The 21,850-nt window shown below is 43.1% G+C and overlaps 1 protein-coding gene across 1 annotated transcript; it reads left to right on the top strand.

Annotated features, from left to right (window-relative positions):
• Nucleotides 1-1,819: 1,819 nt before the first annotated feature.
• Nucleotides 1,820-21,471, top strand: hs2st1b (heparan sulfate 2-O-sulfotransferase 1b). Its single transcript, XM_003444265.5, has 7 exons — nt 1,820-2,411; nt 6,501-6,742; nt 15,919-16,004; nt 16,387-16,525; nt 16,628-16,725; nt 19,997-20,154; nt 20,361-21,471. Exons 1-7 carry the CDS (start codon nt 2,288-2,290, stop codon nt 20,585-20,587), a joined length of 1,074 nt encoding a protein of 357 aa, XP_003444313.1. The 5' UTR covers nt 1,820-2,287; the 3' UTR covers nt 20,588-21,471.
• The last annotated feature ends 379 nt before the right edge of the window (nt 21,472-21,850 follow it).

Raw genomic sequence — 21,850 nt, 5'->3', positions numbered from 1 at the left:
AGGCCTCATAATCCACACTATGTCAGTTGTGCAATGTAGTGGAGAACTAAGAGCATGTTCAGCATTTTAATAACTCTTTGAGATGGAAATGTGAGATAAGTTAAACATCTTCATAAAGCAGGTGATAGATTAGACGAAGTTAAGAGATTAAAACAGAACAAACAGTTTAAGAGATCTGTAGAAGATTTGTGCTTATAAAACAGCAAAATACACAGCCAGTAACAACATAACATGCAAACAATACTGAATAAATAACCTGAGATATTTAACAAGCTTTTGAACCATGGATTTCCCAAATTATTATTAAACCATCATCACTGCCACCAAAACAGTTCTCGATTTATAAAGAAATTTCATTAAAAGTAGATTCTTAACTCCTCCTAATAACAATAAAATACCAAAATTCTCATCTTTTCCCAAAATCTGCCAAGATCAGGTTCAAGTGGAAGGATCCCTGTTGCAATTATGCAGATACACTTCCCAGGGTTCAGGGGTGTAGTTCTTCAGATTTAGAAAGTAACTTCTTTTTCCTTTTTTGATTCCTGCTTAATGTAACCTTTTATAAAATAAATAATATTTTTAACAGTTTACTACCTTACTACCATAATCATAGTGGAGAAAAACCTTTAAATCAGATTAAAAGTTATTGCTAAAAAAAGAGTAGCACCTTTCATTCAAGTACTTCCTTATGGAAATTTGTCAAACTTACCTTTCTTAATTTCTGGTACATTTTCTGCATTAATTTATGAAGGAAATGTCTTTATTTATATAGAGAAAAATACAAAAATAAGGCACAAGGTTGATAGTCGAACTTATACTGGAATATAAAGCAAACCTTCTGTTATTTTTTTGTTGTCCTGTGTCCTCGCATGAGAGCCAGACTGCAACAGTGTGTTTTTGTGTTTTTTCTAGTCAGAAGTAACTTAAAATGTGTGAGCGTCACCTGATCAACCCTTGGATTGTAATAGATTAGATGTGTTTTAACAAGATTTCTGGACATCTTTAAAACTTTCTGTGTGTTTATATACCACAAATATATGTTTGTTGGGTTGTTTTAATGACTCATGTATATCTGAACTATTGTATTGAGTTTATTTACTGAATTTATTTGCTAAAAAAACTAAACAAATACTAGAATTTGTTTAATTAATCATACATTTATTAAATTACATACATAACTATGCCTCTTAGATTGTGACAGAAACAACATTTTGTTACACTGTAAGAATTTAAATAAGGTTTTATACAGTCAGTGATGATGAGCCATCTTTAAAGACAGCAAAATTAAGGTTTTATATATCTATTGGACTGTTTGGCTAAGCATAGTGGTTCTAATCTTTACTTATTTTCCGTCTCGTCTTCTTTTGATTGGTCCCTTTAGGGCAGGAATGGATCATCTACCTTACCCACCCTATCCCAAGCATCCTCCTGTTTCTGTATGGTCTTCTGCTTTTTCTCCTGACTGGCAGCTTCTATTTCAGCAACCTTTGTTCACTGTATGCGCTCTCTCTTCCGTGCACATGTCCACACCATCTCAGCCTTGCCTCTCTTTGTCTCCAAAACACCTGTCCTGAACTGTCCTTCTGACACGTTTCTAATGCTGTCCATTCTGGTCACTCCCAGTGAAAACATTTTCAACTCTCCCATTTCCATCTCAGCCTCCTGTCTTTTTGTCAGTGCCACCATTTCCAAATCATACATAACAGCTTGTCTCACTAACATCTTGTGAACTTTCTCTGTGCATTGTGGGGAATTATTGTTGCACACACTGCCGTCCAGTAGGTGGCGACAGGAGCCTTTAGAGTTCTTCTGAGGTTGTCCAATGAAAACACAGGATGAAGAAGAAGCGACACCCCTGCTAGAAGCTTAGTTTGGACTCGGTTATCTTTCATGCAGTCACCTGTGTTTCACTGCCTTCATGTCTGTGAGCTCTGCACGAACTCGCGGTTGGCAAAGCAGGTTAAGTCCGAAATAAAACACGAACAGCGAAGCTGGTTTTGAAATATGCCGGTGGTGTGAGGTTGGCCAATGTTAGCACGGAGCTAGCTGCTGTTAGTTTGTTTTGCTAACGCTGAGTTAACCCTGCAGGATGGCTGCTGAGCTCTATATCTACTAATGACGCTCAGCAGCTAACCTCGGCGTCCGGATTTCGATTTGCAATATATAAATCAAAACATCCGAGTCAGTCCAGTTTCCAGCAGCAGACGCTTGTATTGGGTTAGCCGTTATCAGTGGACGTGAATCCTGAAACTACCGGCATCCACGGCATGATTCATTCGGTTGTTTGATGGGGATTTTAAGGATCATGATGCTGCCGAAGATCCAGCTTTTGGCTGTTTTGGCATTCGGAGTGGCGATGCTCCTGATCGAGAATCAGATCCAGAAACTGGACGAGTCCAGAGCCAAACTAGGTAAGACCACAACAAAGGTGGGTTCACCTAGTAAGCATGGCTTATTGAGGCTTTAAAACTGAGGCAATGCAACATAGAATTTGTAATTTATAAAAAAGTAAAAACATTCGGACAAGTTTTTACCAAAAAGTACATTATAGGAAAAAAGTCAGGAGATTTTTAAAACTTAAAATAATTTACATAACAATGCTGAAAGTCCTCAAACATCGACGCTATTGTGATCAATTAATTTTCATTTTTATTTTAAGTTCAGTTTGGTTTCAGCTAGTTTCCAGTGTGGCTTTGCTTATTATTGAATTCAGTGTTTATTATACTTTTTGTTATTGTCATCAGATTGTAAGATAATTTAGATAATTTAGTGTTTATCAACATAAACATGTGACACACACACATAGATATTCCAGTCTCAAAAAGCTTCTGCACCAAAGCCTCCTCAGGGTAATTGTGTACACGGATTTGACCTAATTGGAAAAGGATAAACCTGAAAACAACGCTAGTACGTTTTAATTTTAAGTTTGCTATTCTTGAAAGTACACAGTATTGTGTTGGATTTATTTATTTTTTAGAAATCGTTTTCCCCCTACTTGCATCCCTACTTGATTTCAAATCTGTCTGCACTTGTTATATTGAACATCTGTACTGAGATACACAAACATTAGATACCAGCGTGTTAGTGCTACAGATGGAAATCCATATTTTTCCACCCATCAGAAGTATATCTCTTCAAGCACAGGGTTTTCCCTGTTTATGTAAATAAATAAACAAAAACTTGGCACCCACCAAAGAATCTTTGGTCATCAACATAAGTACCTTAGGACCAAAAGTAAAGAATATAATATTTTTCATTTTTTTTCAAAAGTAATTTTAAACATTTATTGCAGAAAAGTACACAAGAAAATCGTTAAACGACACACAAGCGATAACAATTTTTTTTTTTATCTAGCCACGTTTATTCCTTACTGCACAATTATTTCTTTCACTCGTACCTTTCAAATGTGAAAACAGAGTGCAGCCAACACCCGCGCAGACTGCCAGACATTCCACATTAATATTCAGTAAAGATTCCTGGAAACAGACAAGTTCCATGTTGGGTTACAAGCACAAAACGTCAAATGTGGTTGAAAACAGAAATGCTGCCATGAATCATTTTGTTTGGATCAGAGCTCTGTGAGGCCAAATCCTCTACAGCAGGATTTGATCTTCATTTGGCTCTGTGTGTCTGCAAGTTTGAGCTCTTTTCCCAACTTTAGAAGAAATTTGGGACACTGAAAATCACTGACACTGGAGGCTTTATCCGTTTAGAAACCAGGAGATTTTGGTTTAGTAGCTTTGTGCAAGGGACTTCTAAGATAAACGCAAACAGTGTTTTTCATCACTTACTAATAAAGTTTGATTGAAGCGAGATGTACACATGTATATCGGGAATATGTGCTCACAGCAAAATGTGAAAAAGTGACTTATAATAAATCTTATTAGTTTATATTCAAGGACATTAATTATCACATTTTTTTTGACTAAATTTATTCAGAGGGGATGCGTCGCCCTGGCAACCAAGAAAATTAACCCTGGTCACCCGCCTAATCAAGCAGATGTTGTGGAAATGATAATTAAGTATTTTAATGTTTAAAATAATACAAATGAATACAATAGAATAGAAGATGTTTCACCTCTCATTTGAGAAGCTTCTTCAGTTCTAAGTCCAAATGACGGAGAGTCCCAGCTATTTAAGCTGTAGTGGGAGTTGTCACTTAAGAGGGTCGAAGACTCATCACATGAGGCAAGGTATGAAAAAGGGTGCGTGTCATTATCAACAGAGGTATTGGGTGAAACCATTTTAAGACCTTGCCTCACCCTGTCCTGTGACCTATTGAGATCAGGTGACGCAAGATGTGAGTGGGTGTTAAGGTGCTTCGGAAGGGATCTCAACACTGGATTGTGGGTGGCAGACAGTTGGTGTTGTAAGCCACCCCCTCTGTGCACATAAATGGCTCTTTCAGTCCATCTGTCTTCATGACTTTTAGATGCAGATGTACAGCTGAGTCTTGTCCTGTCGAGGTGGCTCTTACGTGTTGTGCCCATGCGTTTATGGACTGGCTGTTTTTTTTCTCCACTGTAGAGGTCTGAGCACACCTCGGTGCAGAAAACAGCATATATTACGTAGTTTAGTTTTTGTTTGGGTGTTTTGTCCTTGGGAAGAACCAGTGTTTGTCTGAGTGTATTGGTGGGTTTGAGGTGTACTGGGATGTCATACTTGGAGAAGATTCTCCCGAGTTTCTCTGATAAACTTGCTACATAAGAGATGATGATATTGTTCTGTTTGTCATTCATTTTCTCCTTAGTTGGTGTAATATTTTAAGAGCTTTCTTTACCTATGTGTGTTCCTTTTCTTTCCTTTCAGACTTAGAGGGAATGTTTTCGGCTCAGTATTGCAGGGTCCTGATTACTTCAAGTTTGTGTTCTAGAGGGTGGTCCGAGTCAAAGAGTAGGTACTGGTCTGGGTGTGTGGGCTTCCACTAAACTTCAATGTTGAGGTTTCCATTCTCTTCAAAGAGGAAGTCCAGTCGCTTTTCTTTCCAAGTGCCTTACATTTCCATGACCTGGATGACTGGGAACCTACACAGACATTGTGTGCATTCCACACCATATCTGAAGTCATTGCTCATGATTCCACCCTTCTCTCAGTTAATGCCACATCGACGCCCTGCGAGATCAAGGCCAAAACTCAGAAACTGTTGATAAGATCTGAAAATCAGATGATTTAAAAGGCTAAAAACACACATCAAAATCTGAAAACATAAAATTTCCAACTGAAAAAATCATGATCTTAAATATCAAAAGTTATAATGTCTCAAAGTAAAAATGAAAGTAATTAATGTTTACAGGAAATTAACACGTAGAAAAAAATAACGTACATGTTTTTTTAGTTTGAATAAACTGTTGAAGTTGTAGTTTTAGTATTTTTATTCCTCAGCAATCAAAGGTTCCCTGAAAATCTTCTGAATTCGATAACTGAACAAGAAGTCATATGTGTATCTACTAGGAGGCTGAGGAGTAGCACTGGCACCTGCCAGTGTACTCAGTTTAATCTTTTTTTCTTTGAAATTAAGAAAAATTTTGTTCCAGATTCAGCTCCATAGCCATCTCAACAGCATTTTGACATTTTTACATCATACAGAATGTGCTTTCAAGCGGCTCTCATTACATACAAATGCATTAGTTTAACCTCATCACTTACACTGTGCTCAATTTGGACTGCTTTCACTGTTTTTCTTGCTTAAAGACTTGTCTATTTTTTCTTCCATTTAATCAACCCGTAAATAAGTTACCAGGAACACATGCCTAACAGAATAATATGCACACATCCCATTTTCTTTAATCTTTAATATAAGTGACCATCCATCTGCCTTAAAATGGAGACAAAAGGAACTCAAACAGCCTCCACCCCCTGAGCTTCATCAGCCTTCATCATGTCAGACAGTAAAGGATTTGCTGGACTGCTGGATGTTGCAGCATACTGAGTGCCACACATCCGGTCTAAGAGACACAAGGCCATTCGTGTAATTGTCTTTAATTAACATTGCAGTGGAGAAAAGAAGAGGGAGAAAACACCTTTAATTATGCCTCCTGTCAATGTTATCATCAAAAGCCTAATTACTTGTTTTGATGTTATTGTGCTTTGAAGGACTTGTTGTTTTCTTTAATTAAGGCATGCTAACTAACAAGCTTCACTGGCCTTATGCCATGTTCCTGTGGGAGGGGAGAATCTCATCTCAGGGTTTATTTCATCTGGCAGCTGCCAGTCTGCTCATGCTCCTGCTTCTCACTCATTCCAGCTGTTTAGCTAATCAGTAAATACAAAGAAGACGAATAGGAAGACATAAAGGTTAGATAAATCTCTTCGAACAACATCCAGCTACCTGGCACGCAAATTGCTCCCTAAAACTACTGACTGACTATTTTATGGTGGTGTGATAAGCTGGAGTGACTGTCCTTTTAGTGCAAAATCGAATATTATAATATTGTGCTTATTCAGTTGTGCACTATATAATTAAAATGTTAACAACAGACTGTGTTTACTTGCTTGTTCAGAACGCACCATAGCCAGACACGAGGTGGCCGAAGTAGAGCAGCGTCACAGCGAATACGGGGGTGGGCGGGAACTTCCGCCGATAGTAGAAAACGACGACACGGTCATCATCTACAACAGAGTGCCCAAAACAGCCAGCACGTCCTTCACGAACATCGCCTACGACCTGTGTGGGAAGAATCGCTTCCACGTTCTGCACATCAACACAACCAAGAACAACCCTGTCATGTCTCTACAAGACCAAGTAAGACCTCACACACTCAGCCAAAATGACAGAGTAATGTCTATTATATTTTGTGCAGGAATAAATTTTTAAAGGCTCTGTTTATGCTTATATACATAGACAGATCGCAGAGACGATGTAAGATTTTGAGATCGCACTTGTCCTGGAGTATTTTCCTCTAATGTTTCTACTCTACCTCTCCGTGAATCGCTACCTTATCGTGGTGGAGGGGTTTGTGTGTCCCAGGGATCCCAGGGGCTATGTTGTCTGGGGGCTTTTGCCCCCTGGTAGGGTCTCCCATGGCAAATTGGTCTTGGGTGAGGGACCAGACAAAGAGCGATTCAGAAGACCCTTATGAAGAGAATATCGAGGGAACAGTTTACCCTGCCCGGGATAGGGTTACCGGGGCCCTGCCCTGGAGCCAGGCCCGGGGAGGGTGCCCGAGGGCGAGCGTCTGGTGGCCGGGCCTTAGTCCATGGGGCCCGGCCGGGCACAGCCCGAAGAGGAGACATGGGCCCATCCTCCCGCAGGCCCACCACCCGCAGGAGGCGCCATAGGGGTCGGGTGCATTGTGTGCTGGGCGGCGGCCAGGAGCGGAGGCCCTGGCGGACTGATCCCCGGCTGCCAAGACTGGCAATAGGGACATGGAATGTCACCTCTCTGGTGGGGAAGGAGCCTGAGTTAGTGCGTGAGGTTGAGAGGTACCGGCTAGATATAGTCGGGCTCACCTCTACGCATGGCTTGGGCTCTGGAACCAGTCTCCTGGAGAGGGGCTGGACTCTGTCTCAGTCTGGAGTTGCCCCTGGTGAGAGGCGGCAGGCTGGGGTGGGTATTCTAATATCCCCTCGGCCTGAACTAAGGAAGTTCAGGGTCTCTCCAAAGATCCTCAGGATCTTCTATACAGGCGCTGTGGAGAGTATCCTCACACAGAACATGACAGCGTGGTTCGGGAACAGCTGTGTGAAGGACCAAAAAGCTCTCCAGAGAGTGATCCGTACAGCAGAACGCTGCTGCAGGATTGCTCTCCCCCCACTTCAGGACACCTACACCAGGAGATGCTGGACTAGAGCAACGCAGATACTGAAGGACCCGTCCCATCCTGGCAACAAACTGTTCCAACTTCTACAATCTGGTAGAAGGTTCCGCACCATCCGGGCAAGGACAGAGAGACTCAAGAAGAGCTTCTATCCTCAAGCCATCCGGACCCTAAACCAACACCACCCCCCCCCCCCCCCTACACACACACACACACACACACACACACGCACGCACGCCAGCTCACATCATCTATAATTGACTGAGACTCTCCTCCAGACACTCAATTCCTTTAACTTCCTTTAACTTTAAATATGTTTATATTGTCCATTCTGTAAAATAGTCAGATGTCTATTCATATTAATGTACAGAATTCACCTGCTGCTGTTTCTACTGCACATTCACCCAATGTATATACTATATATATATATATTTATATTGTTATTCCTCTACCCCCCCCCCCCCAATGTTTTTGCACATGTCGAGGATCGTGTCAGGATACATTTCACTGTGTGTTATACTTGTATAACTATGCATGTGACAAATAAAGAACCTTGAACCTTGCTGCCGGTACGTTGGGGTTTTTCCCGGTGGATGAGAGGGTTTGTTCCCTGCGCCTTAGGGTCGGGGAACGGGTCCTGACTGTCATCTGCGCTTATGCGCCGAGTGGCAGTTCAGAGTACCCAGCCTTCTTAGAGTCCCTGGGGGGGGGGTGCTGGAAGGTGCCCCATCTGGAGACTCTGTTGTCCTGCTGGGAGACTTCAATGCTCACGTGGGTAACAACAGCGAGACCTGGAGGGGCGTGATTGGGAGGAACGGCCTCCCTGATCTGAATCCGAGCGGTGTTTTGTTATTGGACTTCTGTGCAAATCACAGTTTGGACATAACGAACACCTTGTTCGAACATAAGAGTGTCCATAAGTGCACGTGGCACCAGGACGCTCTAGGCCGCAGGTCGATGATCGATTTTGTAATCGTATCACCAGACCTGCGACCATATGTTCTGGACACTCGGGTAAAGAGAGGGGCTGAGCTGTCAACTGATCACCACCTGGTGGTGAGTTGGATCAGGTGGCGGGGGAGGACGCTGGACAGACCCGGTGCACCTAAATGCGTAGTGAGGGTGTGCTGGGAACGTCTAGCAGAGGCCCCAGTCCGCGAGATCTTCAACGCACACCTCCGGCAAAGCTTCAACAGCATTCCGAGGGAGACTGGGAACATTGAGTCCGAATGGACCATGTTCAGTGTCTCTATCGCCGAAGCTGCTGCATTGAGCTGCGGCCGCAAGGTGGTTGGTGCCTGCCGTGGTGGTAATCCCCGAACCAAATGGTGGACACCAGAGGTGAAGGGAGCCACCAGGCTGAAGAAGGAGTCCTATCGGGCTTGGTTAGCCTGTGGGACTCCGGAGGCAGCCGACCAAGGTATCGACAGGCCAAGCGGAATGCGGCTCGGGCAGTGGCTGAAGCAAAAACTCGGGTGTGGGAGGAGTTCGGAGAGGCCATGGAAAAAGACTTTCGGACTGCCTCGAAGAGATTCTGGCAAACCGTCAGGCGTCTCAGGAGGGGAAAGCGGTGCTCTACCTGCACTGTGTATAGTGCTGGCGGAGCACTGCTGACGTCGACTGAGAAAATTGTCAGGCGGTGGAAGGAATACTTCGAGGACCTCCTTAATCCCACTGACACGTCTTCCGAGGAGGAAGCAGAGTCTGGGGATGAGGGGAATGACCCGCCAATTTCTGGGGGCGAGGTCACTGAGGCAGTTAAACAACTCCTTGGTGGCAGAGCCCCTGGTGTTGATGAGGTCCGCCCCGAGTTCCTGAAGGCTCTGGACGTTGTAGGGCTGTCCTGGTTGACACGCCTCTACAATGTTGCGTGGAGATCAGGGGCAGTACCCCTGGATTGGCAGACCGGGGTGGTGGTCCCCATCTTTAAGAAGGGAGACCGGAGGGTGTGTTCCAACTACAGGGGGATCACACTCCTCAGCCTCCCTGGGAAAGTCTATGCCAGGGTGCTGGAAAGGAGAGTTCGTCCGCTAGTCGAACCTCGGATACAGGAGGAACAATGCGGTTTTCATCCTGGTCGCGGAACACTGGACCAGCTCTTTATCCTCTCAGGGATACTTGAGGGTGCATGGGAGTTTGCCCAACCAGTCTACATGTGTTTTGTGGACTTGGAGAAGGCATTCGACCGTGTCCCTCGGGGTGTCCTGTGGGAGGTGTTGCGGGAGTATGGGGTGTCTGGCCCATTGCTACGGGCCATTCGATCCCTATACAACCGTTGCAAGAGTTTGGTTCGCATTGCCGGCAATAAGTCGGACTTGTTCCTGGTGGGTGATGGGCTCCGCCAGGGCTGCCCTTTGTCACCGGTTCTGTTCATAATTTTTATGGACAGGATTTCTAGGCGCAGCCAAGTGGCGGAGGGCTTTCGCTTCGGTGGCCTCAGAATCTCATCTCTGCTTTTTGCGGATGATGTGGTTCTGTTGGCTTCATCAGGTGAAGGCCTCCAGCTCGCACTGGAACGGTTCGCAGCCGAGTGTGAAGCAGCGGGAATGAGGATCAGCACCTCCAAATCTGAGGCCATGGTTCTCAGTCGGAAAAGGGTGGAGTGCCCACTCCAGGTCGGGGATGAGTTCCTGCCCCAAGTGGAGGAGTTCAAGTATCTCGGGGTCTTGTTCGCGAGTGATGGGAGAAGGGAGCCGGAGATCGACAGACGGATTGGTGCTGCGGCTGCAGTGATGGGGACGCTGCACCGGTCCGTCATGGTGAAGAGGGAGCTGAGTGTAAAAGCGAAGCTCTCAATTTACCGGTCGATCTACGTCCCTACCCTCACCTATGGCCACGAGCTGTGGGTAGCAGTGTTGGGTAAGTTACTTTAAATTAGTAACTTAGTTACATTACTAGTTACTTCTCTAAAAAAGTAACTCAGTTACTTCAAGTTACTCGTTACTTTCAAAGTAACTAGTTACTAGGGAAAGTAACTTTGGTTTTACTCAGAATTCTCTTGTTAATGTGTTGCTTCCATAACTGGATACCCAGCCAGACTGCCAGTCTTCTAGCTTGCTTACTTGCCACAAGTGCACTGTGCCACCTACCAATAGAAAGGAAAAAATAATGTGCACATTTCCACGAGAGAAATCCCACGCCTGGACCGTCGTTGACCGCCGCCATGATTCTAGCCTGCTTTTTACATCCAACACAAAAACTGCAGTCGTGGTGCTTTTGATTGTACTCAGAACTTGGAAATTCTGCCTTCTGAATAGGAAGATGTAGGTAACACCAGACTGCAGATGAGCTGCATACAGAGCTGGACTGGGACAAAAAATCGTCCCGGGCATTTTGACTAGAGACCGGCCCACCATTATAGGAAAAATCATAAAGCCTTTGAATGAAAATAAACACTGTTGTGACAGTGATGTACACTGTTCTGATGGTATATATGTATCAATCTATCAATTGTTTGTTGTAAGACTCAGATAATTATTTTTTTAAAAGCGAGACATTTTAAATGAGAATAATAAAGAAAAGTATTTCCTTGTGCCCCCCTTTCCCTGTTAATGCCCTACCTGGCCCCCTGGCAAAACTTTGCTAGATCCGCCCCTGCACAGTTACCAGCTGTCAGCTACATAGAAAAGGATCCTGGTGTTATTTGTCTCTCAGAAACAGTTCATAACTTTAACTCATCCATGTGACCTAACAGGTAAACCTGTTTCTCCATCAGCTGTTCAGCTCTGATTCAGTAAGGACATCTCCTGGTTTCATCTTCATGTTTCCCTCTCACCAGATAACCAAACCGATATCATGACCAGCAGCTTTACAGCTGTGGCTCCTGCAAACATCAGCTGATACTAGCAATTAATATTAAATAAATTCTAACAACAGCTGATCAAGCTTAAACGTGCTGCTGTTGTTTAACGCGACATCCGCTGGTTTCCTCTTTCTGGCGCAAAGTGGGCGATAAATAAACAAGAGAGAAAAGCCGATCAGCTGATCATTGATCAGTTTCGTGATTGAAGTAGAAACAGGAGAGAATGAGAGAAGAAGAGGCAGCTGTGCAGCTTCAGCTTTGTGTCTTTTTCATTGTAGCTGAAGTCCGGGACAAACTGTGTTCCTTTTCACCTCAGTACGAAACGCTTAATATTTTCTCTGAATACCAGACGATTCTGTTTTTTACTGGACGGTTGGCAACTCTAATAATTAACCGTATGAACAAAATAAAGTTCAACATCAGTAACATAGCACCCACACAGCTGTATAGAAACTCCGTCATGCTAGCTAGCACGCAGTACGAAAATGTCAGCATACCGAAAATAAACTCCACCTAAACTTGGTTTATATCTGACTCAGATAGACTGCAGGTCATAACTTCTTACCTGAAGTTCAGTTCACCTGACACGCGGACCGGCGGCCGCTTCGGGTCTCTCCTCTTGCCTCCCTTTTCCTTCATCCACCTGCTGGCCTCCACCACTTGCTAATGTTATTGAATCTGTGGAAGCTCCGCGATATCCACCACACGAAGTAACGAGTAACGAGCCTATCTAAATCCCAGTAACGAGTAACGCGTTCCTGGTTTTGGCATAATAACTAGTTACCGTGCTCGTTACCACAATAATAACGTAGTTACTGTAACGCGTTACTTAATAACGCGTTAGTCCCAACACTGGTGGGTAGTGACCGAAAGAACGAGATTGCGGATACAAGCGGCAGAAATGAGCTTCCTCCGAAGGGTGGCTGGCCTCTCCCTTAGAGATAGGGTGAGTAGTTCGGCCATCCGGGAGGGGCTCAGAGTAGAGCTGCTGCTCCTCCACATCGAAAGGAGCCAGTTGAGGTGGTTCGGGCATCTGACAAGGATGCCTCCTGGGCGCCTCCTGGGTGAGGTGTTCCGGGCATGTCCCACCGGGAGGAGGCCCCGGGGCAGACCCAGGACACGCTGGAGAGATTATATCTCTCGGCTGGCCTGGGAACGCCTTGGTGTTCCCCCGGATAAGCTGGAGGAGGTGGCTGGGGAGAGGGAGGTCTGGGCTTCTCTGCTTAGGCTGCTGCCCCTGCGACCCGGCTTCGGATAAAGCGGATGAAGATGGATGGATGGTTTCTACTGTATCTTAGAAATATCCATTATTGTCGCTCATATTACTAGGTTGAGCTAACTTTGTTTTTGACACATTTATGCAAGTCTTACATGCAAAAGTCCTAAAGAGAATATTTAAGAATGAAAATTAAAAAAAAAAACAATCTTCAGGTCAGACAACATGTGTTTTGCCATTTAGCATCCTGTTTGCGCCCTTGTTTACTTCCTGCTTTTGTGCCAGTTTGGCACATTGCTGCATTTCTTATTCTCATTAACAACACTTGTAATAAACAGAGTTGCCAATTTCACACTATTCTGATGATCCACATCACTCATGAAAAAGGTACTCTGTAGTGGTGGAAGGGAAAATCATCTGCGGCTGTTGTCTGTTAATGAATCCATCTCTCCGGTGTGTTTGTTTGCACGTTGAAAATAATGAAACCTGATGATATTTTGGTTTGAGAACCAAACCAAAGAGTCTTTCTCCGCATCCTGTTACTCTTAGTGAATGTTTACTGCTGAGAGCAGCTCAGTTCACACAGTGTAAATGCCCTGAAGCTATAATGGTGTTATTTGTAGTTGCCAATGTAATATCCTGTCTGCCGTCTCACAACAGGCTCGCACCTACTCACCACCCCCACCTCACACACACACACACACACACACACACACACACACACGTATGAGGGTAAACGACAGTCTGCAGTCCCGTCACAGCCAAGATTCATTTTTATATATGAACACTTTTGTATCAAGTTAAAACATCCAGCCAAGCCAAGGTATGTTTGACTTTGTGATATTTATTAATAGTGTAGGGTGATATTAATCTGTGTGTGTTTCAAATGTCATAATTAATTGTCCATAATATTGTCCATTTGTGTAATGTGTTTTGTTTTTATGCTGGTGACCAGTGGCATAATTTACACTAGAAGCAGAAGTTTATAACGTCTAAGGCGTTTATTTATTTAATAGTTTAGATCAGTGGTCCCCAATCGTTTTTTTGTGCCACGGACCGGTTTAATATCAGACAATATTTTCACGGACCGGCCTTTAAGGTGTCGCGGATAAATACAACAAAATAAAATGATATGACGAAGACAAAAACGGTGGTATTTTGTAAATATAATAATAAATGCAAATTCACAGTGTAATTGTGTAACTTTATTAGCAGCGTCCTCCTGAAATGCGCCAACAACATTGAGAGTAACATCCTCCTCTCTGCACCTTAATGCTCTCTGGTCGCTATGGTAATGCAAATATATATAACGTAAATATTTCTTTCAAAATAAGACACAGAACTACAGCACTGGAAAAGACCCAGGGAAACCGAGTTAACGATAAAAACCCTGAAAACCATAAATTTCACACCAGAGCCTCAACTCTCGCGGCCCGGTACTGGTCCGTGGCCCGGGGGTTGGGGACCGCTGGTTTAGACTGGTGGTTCTCAAAGGGTGTGCCCTAAAGCAAGTCCAAGGGGCCTCATCAATCAAAGAGTGGATGAGCTCCATATTAAGCGTGAGCAGAAAAACCAAAAATAGTTTGAGCAAAAAAAAGGCAGACTTTAAAAAGGTACATATTCCACTTTGTAAAATCACAGTCCATCTGGGAATGTGTCCATCTACACCAGCCTCATATCTAAACCTCTTTATGTTTATCACCCACATTCCACAAATGGTCAAAGCACCCCATGAATATCTATGGATCAAATATGAATGAGGTCTTGTGTTGTGCCTTGGGTACAAAAAGTCATTGAACTTCAGATTAGCTTAGTGTTTGTTTGCTTCTGTTTTGTTTTCCTGACTGCAGCATTCAAGAACCAATGTTATTCCAGAAGATTTCAATATTCCCATCACCCTGTTTCCCTTTGGGCTTGATATGCTGTGGTATAATTCTCTCTTCTGTATGTGTCCTTACATTTCACTTTTCTGTAATAAAGTTTTGTTCACATCTAAATCTGTCTTTCTAAACCCTCTCAAAGTTTTTGGCCTTGTTTGCGCTCCTCAGGATTTGGTCACAGATGCTGCTCGTCCTCTCGCAGCATGTTAACGGCCTTTCTTTGACAGTATTCTTTCTATTTAGAGGCTTTTGTTCTTTATTTAGAAAATTCTGAATCTATGAAGTAATTTCAGTGATGGTAGTTTTGATGATCACTTATGTTCCTTCTTATTGTGCTTTGGTTCCACCTGATCCACTTTCCAGTGTTTTAGTGCTCCATGTGCAGTTTCCTTAGAAGCCTTTAGTAGACACACAATTAAATCATCTTTATTTCATCCGAACGCTGTTTGAACAGAATGTTACAGCTTAAGGAACCTTTTATACAGAAGTTGGTGCCAGAATTTGATTGAAAGAATTTTTTTAAAGTTACCAGATTATGTGCCTTCTTTTAGTAAGACCTTCTTTTCAAGCTTACATAAACACATTTTAAGTAATCTCAGAGTTTTAGATCATTATGTTACCATGTTGTGATGTTTATACCATTAATACTCATGTTTCATTTTTGTAGTATCTTTGTGATAAAGAATTTCTGTACTCCAGTTTCCTCCCACAAGCTGAAGACACGCATGTTAGATCAGAGAGTGATTGTGTCTCTCCATGTTAGCCGTTCAGCGGACTGACAGACGACCTGTTCGGTGTGTATCCTGCCTCTGTGACAGCTGGGTTAGGCTCAAGCCCTCTAAATTGGATAAGTGGTTTAGAAAATGGATGGACATTAGCTACTTAACGCTTGTTTTTACTTTCACATTCTACTTTGAACTTCTTCTCCTTCAATGGCAGCTTTTGTGACTCATCCACACCAAAAACATGCATGGATAAATATTCTGTACATTCAGTGGCAGTGTAAGAGGAAGCACTCTGTCAAGGATGTTTTAGTGACTGGAGCTGTATGTGAAATTCAAGTGCTCAAAATCTGCAGCTTGTTCAGAGCTTTTGCTTGAAAACAGATGAAGAAGTGACAGGCATGTACTTCTTTTGGATTGCTGTATTTGAACTCTGCGCTATAACTGAGTAAAGTTTGTAGCAACATGTAGCACAAACATTTCTGTTGTGGCTCCGTTTCCCCGCGGCTCCGTAATTAGTTTCCATTATCTTTGTCTCCAGGTGCGCTTTGTCAGGAACGTCACCTCGTGGAGAGAGATGAAGCCCGGCTTCTACCACGGCCATGTAGCTTATCTGGACTTCTCAAAGTAAGGCCCTTCATTTCCTGTAATACCATTAATATCCAGATTAGTTACAAACAGCCAGCAGAGCAGATAAAGGGAGGTCACGTATTGATCGCTAACATGTGCTTTAGTGTTGATTAATGGCATTGTTGTCCTTATCTCCCCTGACACTATCATCTCTGTGATCACAGGTAATTATTCTAATGGTCTAAGTGTTTCTCAGTGAGAGAGATTCGGTTAACTTGCACTCTCACTCCCTGATGCTGCTCCATGCTTTCACTAGGGAGAATCTGCTTTTTGAATGCAATAAAATTCAGCAGCACAGCTTCATGTGCTGCTGCAGTGAAGTGTAAATTAAGTCTGAAAAGATTTTAAAGAATGTGCCCTCCCTTTTCTTTTTGTTCAGATATGGTGTGAAAGGTAAACCACTGTACATCAATGTGGTGCGTGATCCCATAGAGCGCCTTGTGTCGTACTACTATTTTTTACGTTTTGGAGATGATTACAGACCAGGCCTTCGACGAAGGAAACAAGGAGACAAGAAGGTGCTTCTTTTATAGCTTGCATCCTTTTCAAACACACATTTTGTTGCCTGACCTGTTTTTTGTCTGGATAATACAATAACAAGTGTTTCCATTGTGTTTCAGACTTTTGATGAGTGTGTGTCATCAGGTGGGTCTGACTGTGCTCCAGAGAAACTCTGGTTGCAGATCCCTTTCTTCTGTGGTCACCATTCAGAGTGCTGGTGAGTGGGCTGCACCTGACAACCCGATCATTCTCTTTCTCTGAACTGCTAGAACTCCTGCTTTGGCTGCTAGCTTAGCATCAACAGGATGCAGCAGGGGTGCAGAGCAGAAGTCGTTTCGAAGGGACAAAATGGGAAATACGAATAAATGTAGAGAATTAGGTGTAGAATCGTCAGAATGCAGTAAATGTCTTGATAAGAGGTGTTACTGCTGTGTATACCAGTAGTTCAGTCTTTAGGTCTTCGTCTTGTCTTCATTGCTTGGGAAGTTCAGATTTTCCAGCTTTTGTCTGTTGATGTTCACTGATATCCTGTTTCACTCGGTGCTGACTCTGGTCTGTTTTATTCACTCTCAGGAAACAAAACTTGATCAGGTTTAGCATAAGATTAGGTTTTGGGTTAAAATAAACAATGTTCACAGGAATTAAAAAAGCAAAAACATAATAACATAATATCAATTTTCTTCCACTTATACAATTCATGGATCATTGTCATTACATCCATCTATCCATTTCCTTCCGCTTATCTGGGGCTGAGTCACGAGGACACTCAGCCTAAGCTGAGAAGCCTAGAATGCCCTCGGCCACCTCCTCCAGCGTGTCCGAGGGATCACCAAGGCATTCCTAAGTCAGCCAAGAGATATAATTTCACCAACATGTCCTGGGTCTGCCCCGGGGCCTCCTCCCTCCTCAGAACACCTCACCCAGTAGGCATCCTTGTCAGATGCCCATACCACCTCAACTGGCTCCTTTCAAAGTTGATGAGTAGCGGCTCTACTCTGAGGCACTACCAGATGGCTGAACTCATCACCCTATCTCCACGGGAGACACCAGCCACCCTTTGAGGAAAGTGAATTTGTGCCACTTGTATCCATGATCGCGTTCTTTCGGTCACTACCCAAAGCTCATGACCGTAGATGAGGGTAGGGATGTAGATCGACCGGTAAATAAAGAGCTTCGCCTTTATGCTCAGCTCTCTCTTCACCACGACGGACCGGTACAGCGTCCGCATCACTCCAGTCCATCTGTCGATCGCCCTCTCCCATCACTTGTGAACAAGACCCCGAGATACTTACAGTTTTCCACTTGGGGCAGAAACGCTGACCCTGAATGGGCACTCCATGCTTTTTTGGCTTCAGAGGACCCTGGCTTCAGACTTGGAGTTGCTGAAAGTGGTTCCTACTGCTTCACACTCAGCTCCGCTTCAGTGCAAGCTGGAGGCCACCACCTGACGAAGCCATCAGAACCACATCATCTGCGAAAAGCAGAGATGAGATTCTGAGATTGCCCAAGTGAAAGCCTTCCACCACTTGGCTACGCCTAGAAATTCTGTCCCCTACAAAAAGCATTGGTGACAAAGGCGGAGTCCAACACCCACCTGGGAACGAGTCCAACTTATTGCCAGCTATGGGGACCAAGCTCTTGCAAGGATCAAATGGCTCGTAGCAACGGGCCAGAAGCCCTATACTCCCGAGGCACTTTCCACAGAAGACTCAAGTATTCTCGAGAGGATAAAGAGCTGGTCCAATGTTCTGTGAAAAAGACGCAAACCGCATATTTCCTCCTGTATCCGAGGTTCAGCTAACGGACAGACTCTCCTTTCCAGCACCCTGGCATAGATTTTCCTGGGGAGGCTGAGGAGTGTGATCCCTCTACAGTTGGAGCACACTGTCCAGTTTCCTCTTTTTAAAAGATCCATTCCAGAACATATTGCTGCAGATTTGATGATGCAATTACAAAATCGATGATAGACCTGCGGCCTAGGGTGTCGTGATGCCACGTGCACTTATGGATACGCTAGGGTTCAGATCTGGGAGGCTGTTCCTCCCTTCACGCCCCTCCAGGTCTCACTGTCATTGTTGACATGAGCGTTAAAGTCTCCAAGTGAGACGACGGAGCCCCCAGGTGGAGCACCCTCAAGCACTCCACCCAGGGATACCAAGACGGTCCGGTACTCTGAACTGTCGTTCGGCGCATAAGGGCAAACGACAGGAAACAGGCTCAGGGAACCAAACCCTCGTGTTCACTGGGAAAAACTCCAACGTAGAGGCAGCAAGCTGAAGGGGTACTGAAATACTCATCCCTGGTAACCCTATCCCGGGCACGGTGAACTGTTCCCTAGATCTTTCACTCACAGGGGTTTTTGAATCGCTATTTGTCTGCGCCCTCACCCAGAGATAGCCCCTGGGACACACAAATGCCTCCAACAGGAATAAGGTAGTGAGTCATGGAGGACTGTCATTACATCTTAATTACATTAAGATTCTATTAACTATTTACTAAAGTGTAATTCACTGTCAGTGTCTGTTATAAAATGTTAGATGACTGTTTTGAATCAGTCGCAGTGTGAAAATTTTTTCTTTCTCCAAGCTGAGTGAAAGAAAAGGCTCCATCTGTTGTTTGTAAGCAGCGATGAGGATGTGGTATAGTTCTTGTTTTTTTTTTCTCCTCACTAATCACATATTACACAGATGATGTAAACAGCACATAGATATATAGTTCAAAATCTGTGTACTCAGACTCATTAGTGACTGAACAGCCTCTGGCAGAAGCAGTGTTTATATATGTCCAACCTAGGTTCTTCTCATTAAAGCCTCCCTATCCTCCAAAAGAAGAAAAACAACAGTCATTCATCCTTGTAACCCTCAAATGTCTTTTGAAAGCCAAAGACAGATTTTTGTTTTTTGTCAGCATTATTCTAAAATTTCACCTCAACAATAGGAATATGTATTTTTTAGCTTTTTGTACAGTGAAATTAGAAATACCTCTCAAATCATAATTACTCTTCTGTTATAACAAGAAGAAAAAAACTTGTGTACTGTTTGGAAATGACTTTGAATTCCCTTTGGACATTATTTTGAGTATTTTCAAATAAACCATATCATTTATTTTCATTATTAGGAATTAAACAGTGAATGAGTGTGATCACAGTAACCAGCCTTGTTACTAATGCATACAGTTTGACATTTTTCCTTTCATGTAGTCATTTTCTTTTCATGATCAGCATTCCTGGACATTGTGCTCCTTAAATGCAACAAGAGCTTTGCTCATCACTGAGAAAATTTAGAGTTTGCAGGAAGAGCGCTAGCATGAAAATAAGAACGGCAGAATTCAAGAAAGCTGCTCAGTCTTTGCATAATACCCACCTATCGCTAGAGAGTATTGTGCAGTGATGTCAAAGATGTAGATAAGTAACAGAAGAAAAGCCTGGCCTCCAGATGAGGTGATCCAAATTAAACTCACTCACACTGTGATCTCTGTTTCTTGTGCAGGAACGCGGGCAGTAGATGGGCTCTGGAACAGGCCAAATACAACCTGGTAAACGAGTACCTGTTAGTGGGAGTAACGGAGGAACTCGAGGACTTCATCATGATCTTGGAGGCAGCACTCCCACGCTTCTTTAAGGGAGCCACAGATCTCTACAGATCAGGTAGCAACAAAACACAAATTCATATTGTTACTTCTTATTTGTGGCTGTGATGCCCTTAAAACGAGCCCTGTCAGTCCTGGAGTTAAGTTTATATGACAAATCCTTTTCCTGGTATCAATTTGCACTTAACTGACAGAATGTGTTTTTTAGTAGAGCAGTCCCAAACATGTTACCTGGAATCATTAAGCCTTCTTGTGTTCCTCCAGGAAAGAAATCCCACCTAAGGAAGACCACAGAGAAGAAGCCCCCCACCAAAGAGACAATAGCCAAGTTGCAGCAGTCAAACATCTGGAAAATCGAAAATGAATTTTACGAGTTTGCACTTGAACAGTTTCAGTTTGTGCGTGCCCACGCCGTCAGGGAAAAAGACGGAGAACTCTTTGTCCTTGCACAAAGCTTCTTCTATGAAAAGATCTACCCCAAAGTGAACTAAAAGTGTCAACAGAAAAGCATGAACTAAGCTGCACAGATACAAGTCGTGTACACTGGGAAATTACAGGACATTAAGCGGTGCTGGTTTCACTGGGGTCTAGTTGGGAAATCCTTTCAGACACTATGGTGGAATTTCTACTTTTTTATTGCTAGTGCAGCTGTTGAGAAAACTAAGGTATCAGTCTATACTGTGAGAAAGAATTTCCCAAACCTTAAGGACAAGAAGGGTTTTTTACAAAGTTTGATGTTTGGGTGGACTTTCAAAATAAAAGCAGGAAACCTCAACTACTTCAGCAGCTTCAAAACATTGTTTTAAAAAAGAGAAAAGATATCAGTTGACATGGTTTATGTATTTTTATCAATCATACACGAAATTCCAGTGAACCAGCACTTGTTTACAAAGTGCAGATGGTCACGGCTACATTCCTACATGCTGTGTTAACATGTTTTTGGACCAAATTGTAGCAAAAGAAAACAGATTGGATCATTGCATCCTTTGGTGCGTGACTGGTAATTTTTTATTCCACTGAGATCTTCTCAATTTTTACATGTTTCACACATTATTTCAGTGATTTATCACAGATATTAATGTGCATGTTTTTTCTTAAAAGACAGCTGCTGTTCTTTTGTTTTTTTAGTCTGAAAGGACAACCTGGAGTAGGAGAAAGGTACTAATGACTAACAGCTGGAATGTTTGAGTACAGTATTACTGCAAGCAGGAAGAAACTGATAGTGCCTTTATATTAATGTACAGAACATTTCTTTAATATTATTTTTCCTCTGATCCCACATTCACTTTTCTTTTATTTTGGCGTATTGCTTCTATGATTACTGTTGTTTTCCACTCTCCACAGTAACACTCTGAATATAAACAAATAACTGCAAGTTTGTGTGGTGAATTTTGTGAACAAGTTTGGTTGGCTTTTAAAAAGTGATTTACTTGTTTTATGTGACTTTACCCAAATGATACAGTCCCAGTCAGCAGTCCTGAAACCAGAGCCACATTTAGACCAGAGTTGTGTAGTATGAAACGACTTCACGATTTCACATACTGTAACACTGGCAATCAAGCTATAAGCAGTAACACAAAGGTGGTGATAAACTCGATCCAAGCTATGAGCACGTTCATATGAAAGGGGTGTTGGCTGTGTGTCTGACACTGACAGCAGAGTGAGGGATTTTTGCAAAGGAAGATAAAACTATAGCATTATAATAACATGAAGATATTAAACAAATAACACAAGTTGAAAGTGGCACAGCTGCT

Source organism: Oreochromis niloticus, linkage group LG23, assembly GCF_001858045.2.
Source record: "Oreochromis niloticus isolate F11D_XX linkage group LG23, O_niloticus_UMD_NMBU, whole genome shotgun sequence".
Classification (NCBI taxonomy): Eukaryota; Metazoa; Chordata; class Actinopteri; order Cichliformes; family Cichlidae; genus Oreochromis; species Oreochromis niloticus.
Note: the sequence above shows the minus strand (reverse complement) of the source record. Positions and strands in the feature narration are given on the sequence as shown.

Coding starts and splice junctions, on each gene's coding strand:
- hs2st1b (XM_003444265.5), top strand. CDS start 2,288: ATGGGGATTTTAAGGATCATGATGCTGCCGAAGATCCAGCTTTTGGCT. Junction 6,743..15,918: donor TCATGTCTCTACAAGACCAA/GTAAGACCTCAC, acceptor CTTTGTCTCCAG/GTGCGCTTTGTCAGGAACGT. Junction 16,005..16,386: donor GCTTATCTGGACTTCTCAAA/GTAAGGCCCTTC, acceptor CTTTTTGTTCAG/ATATGGTGTGAAAGGTAAAC.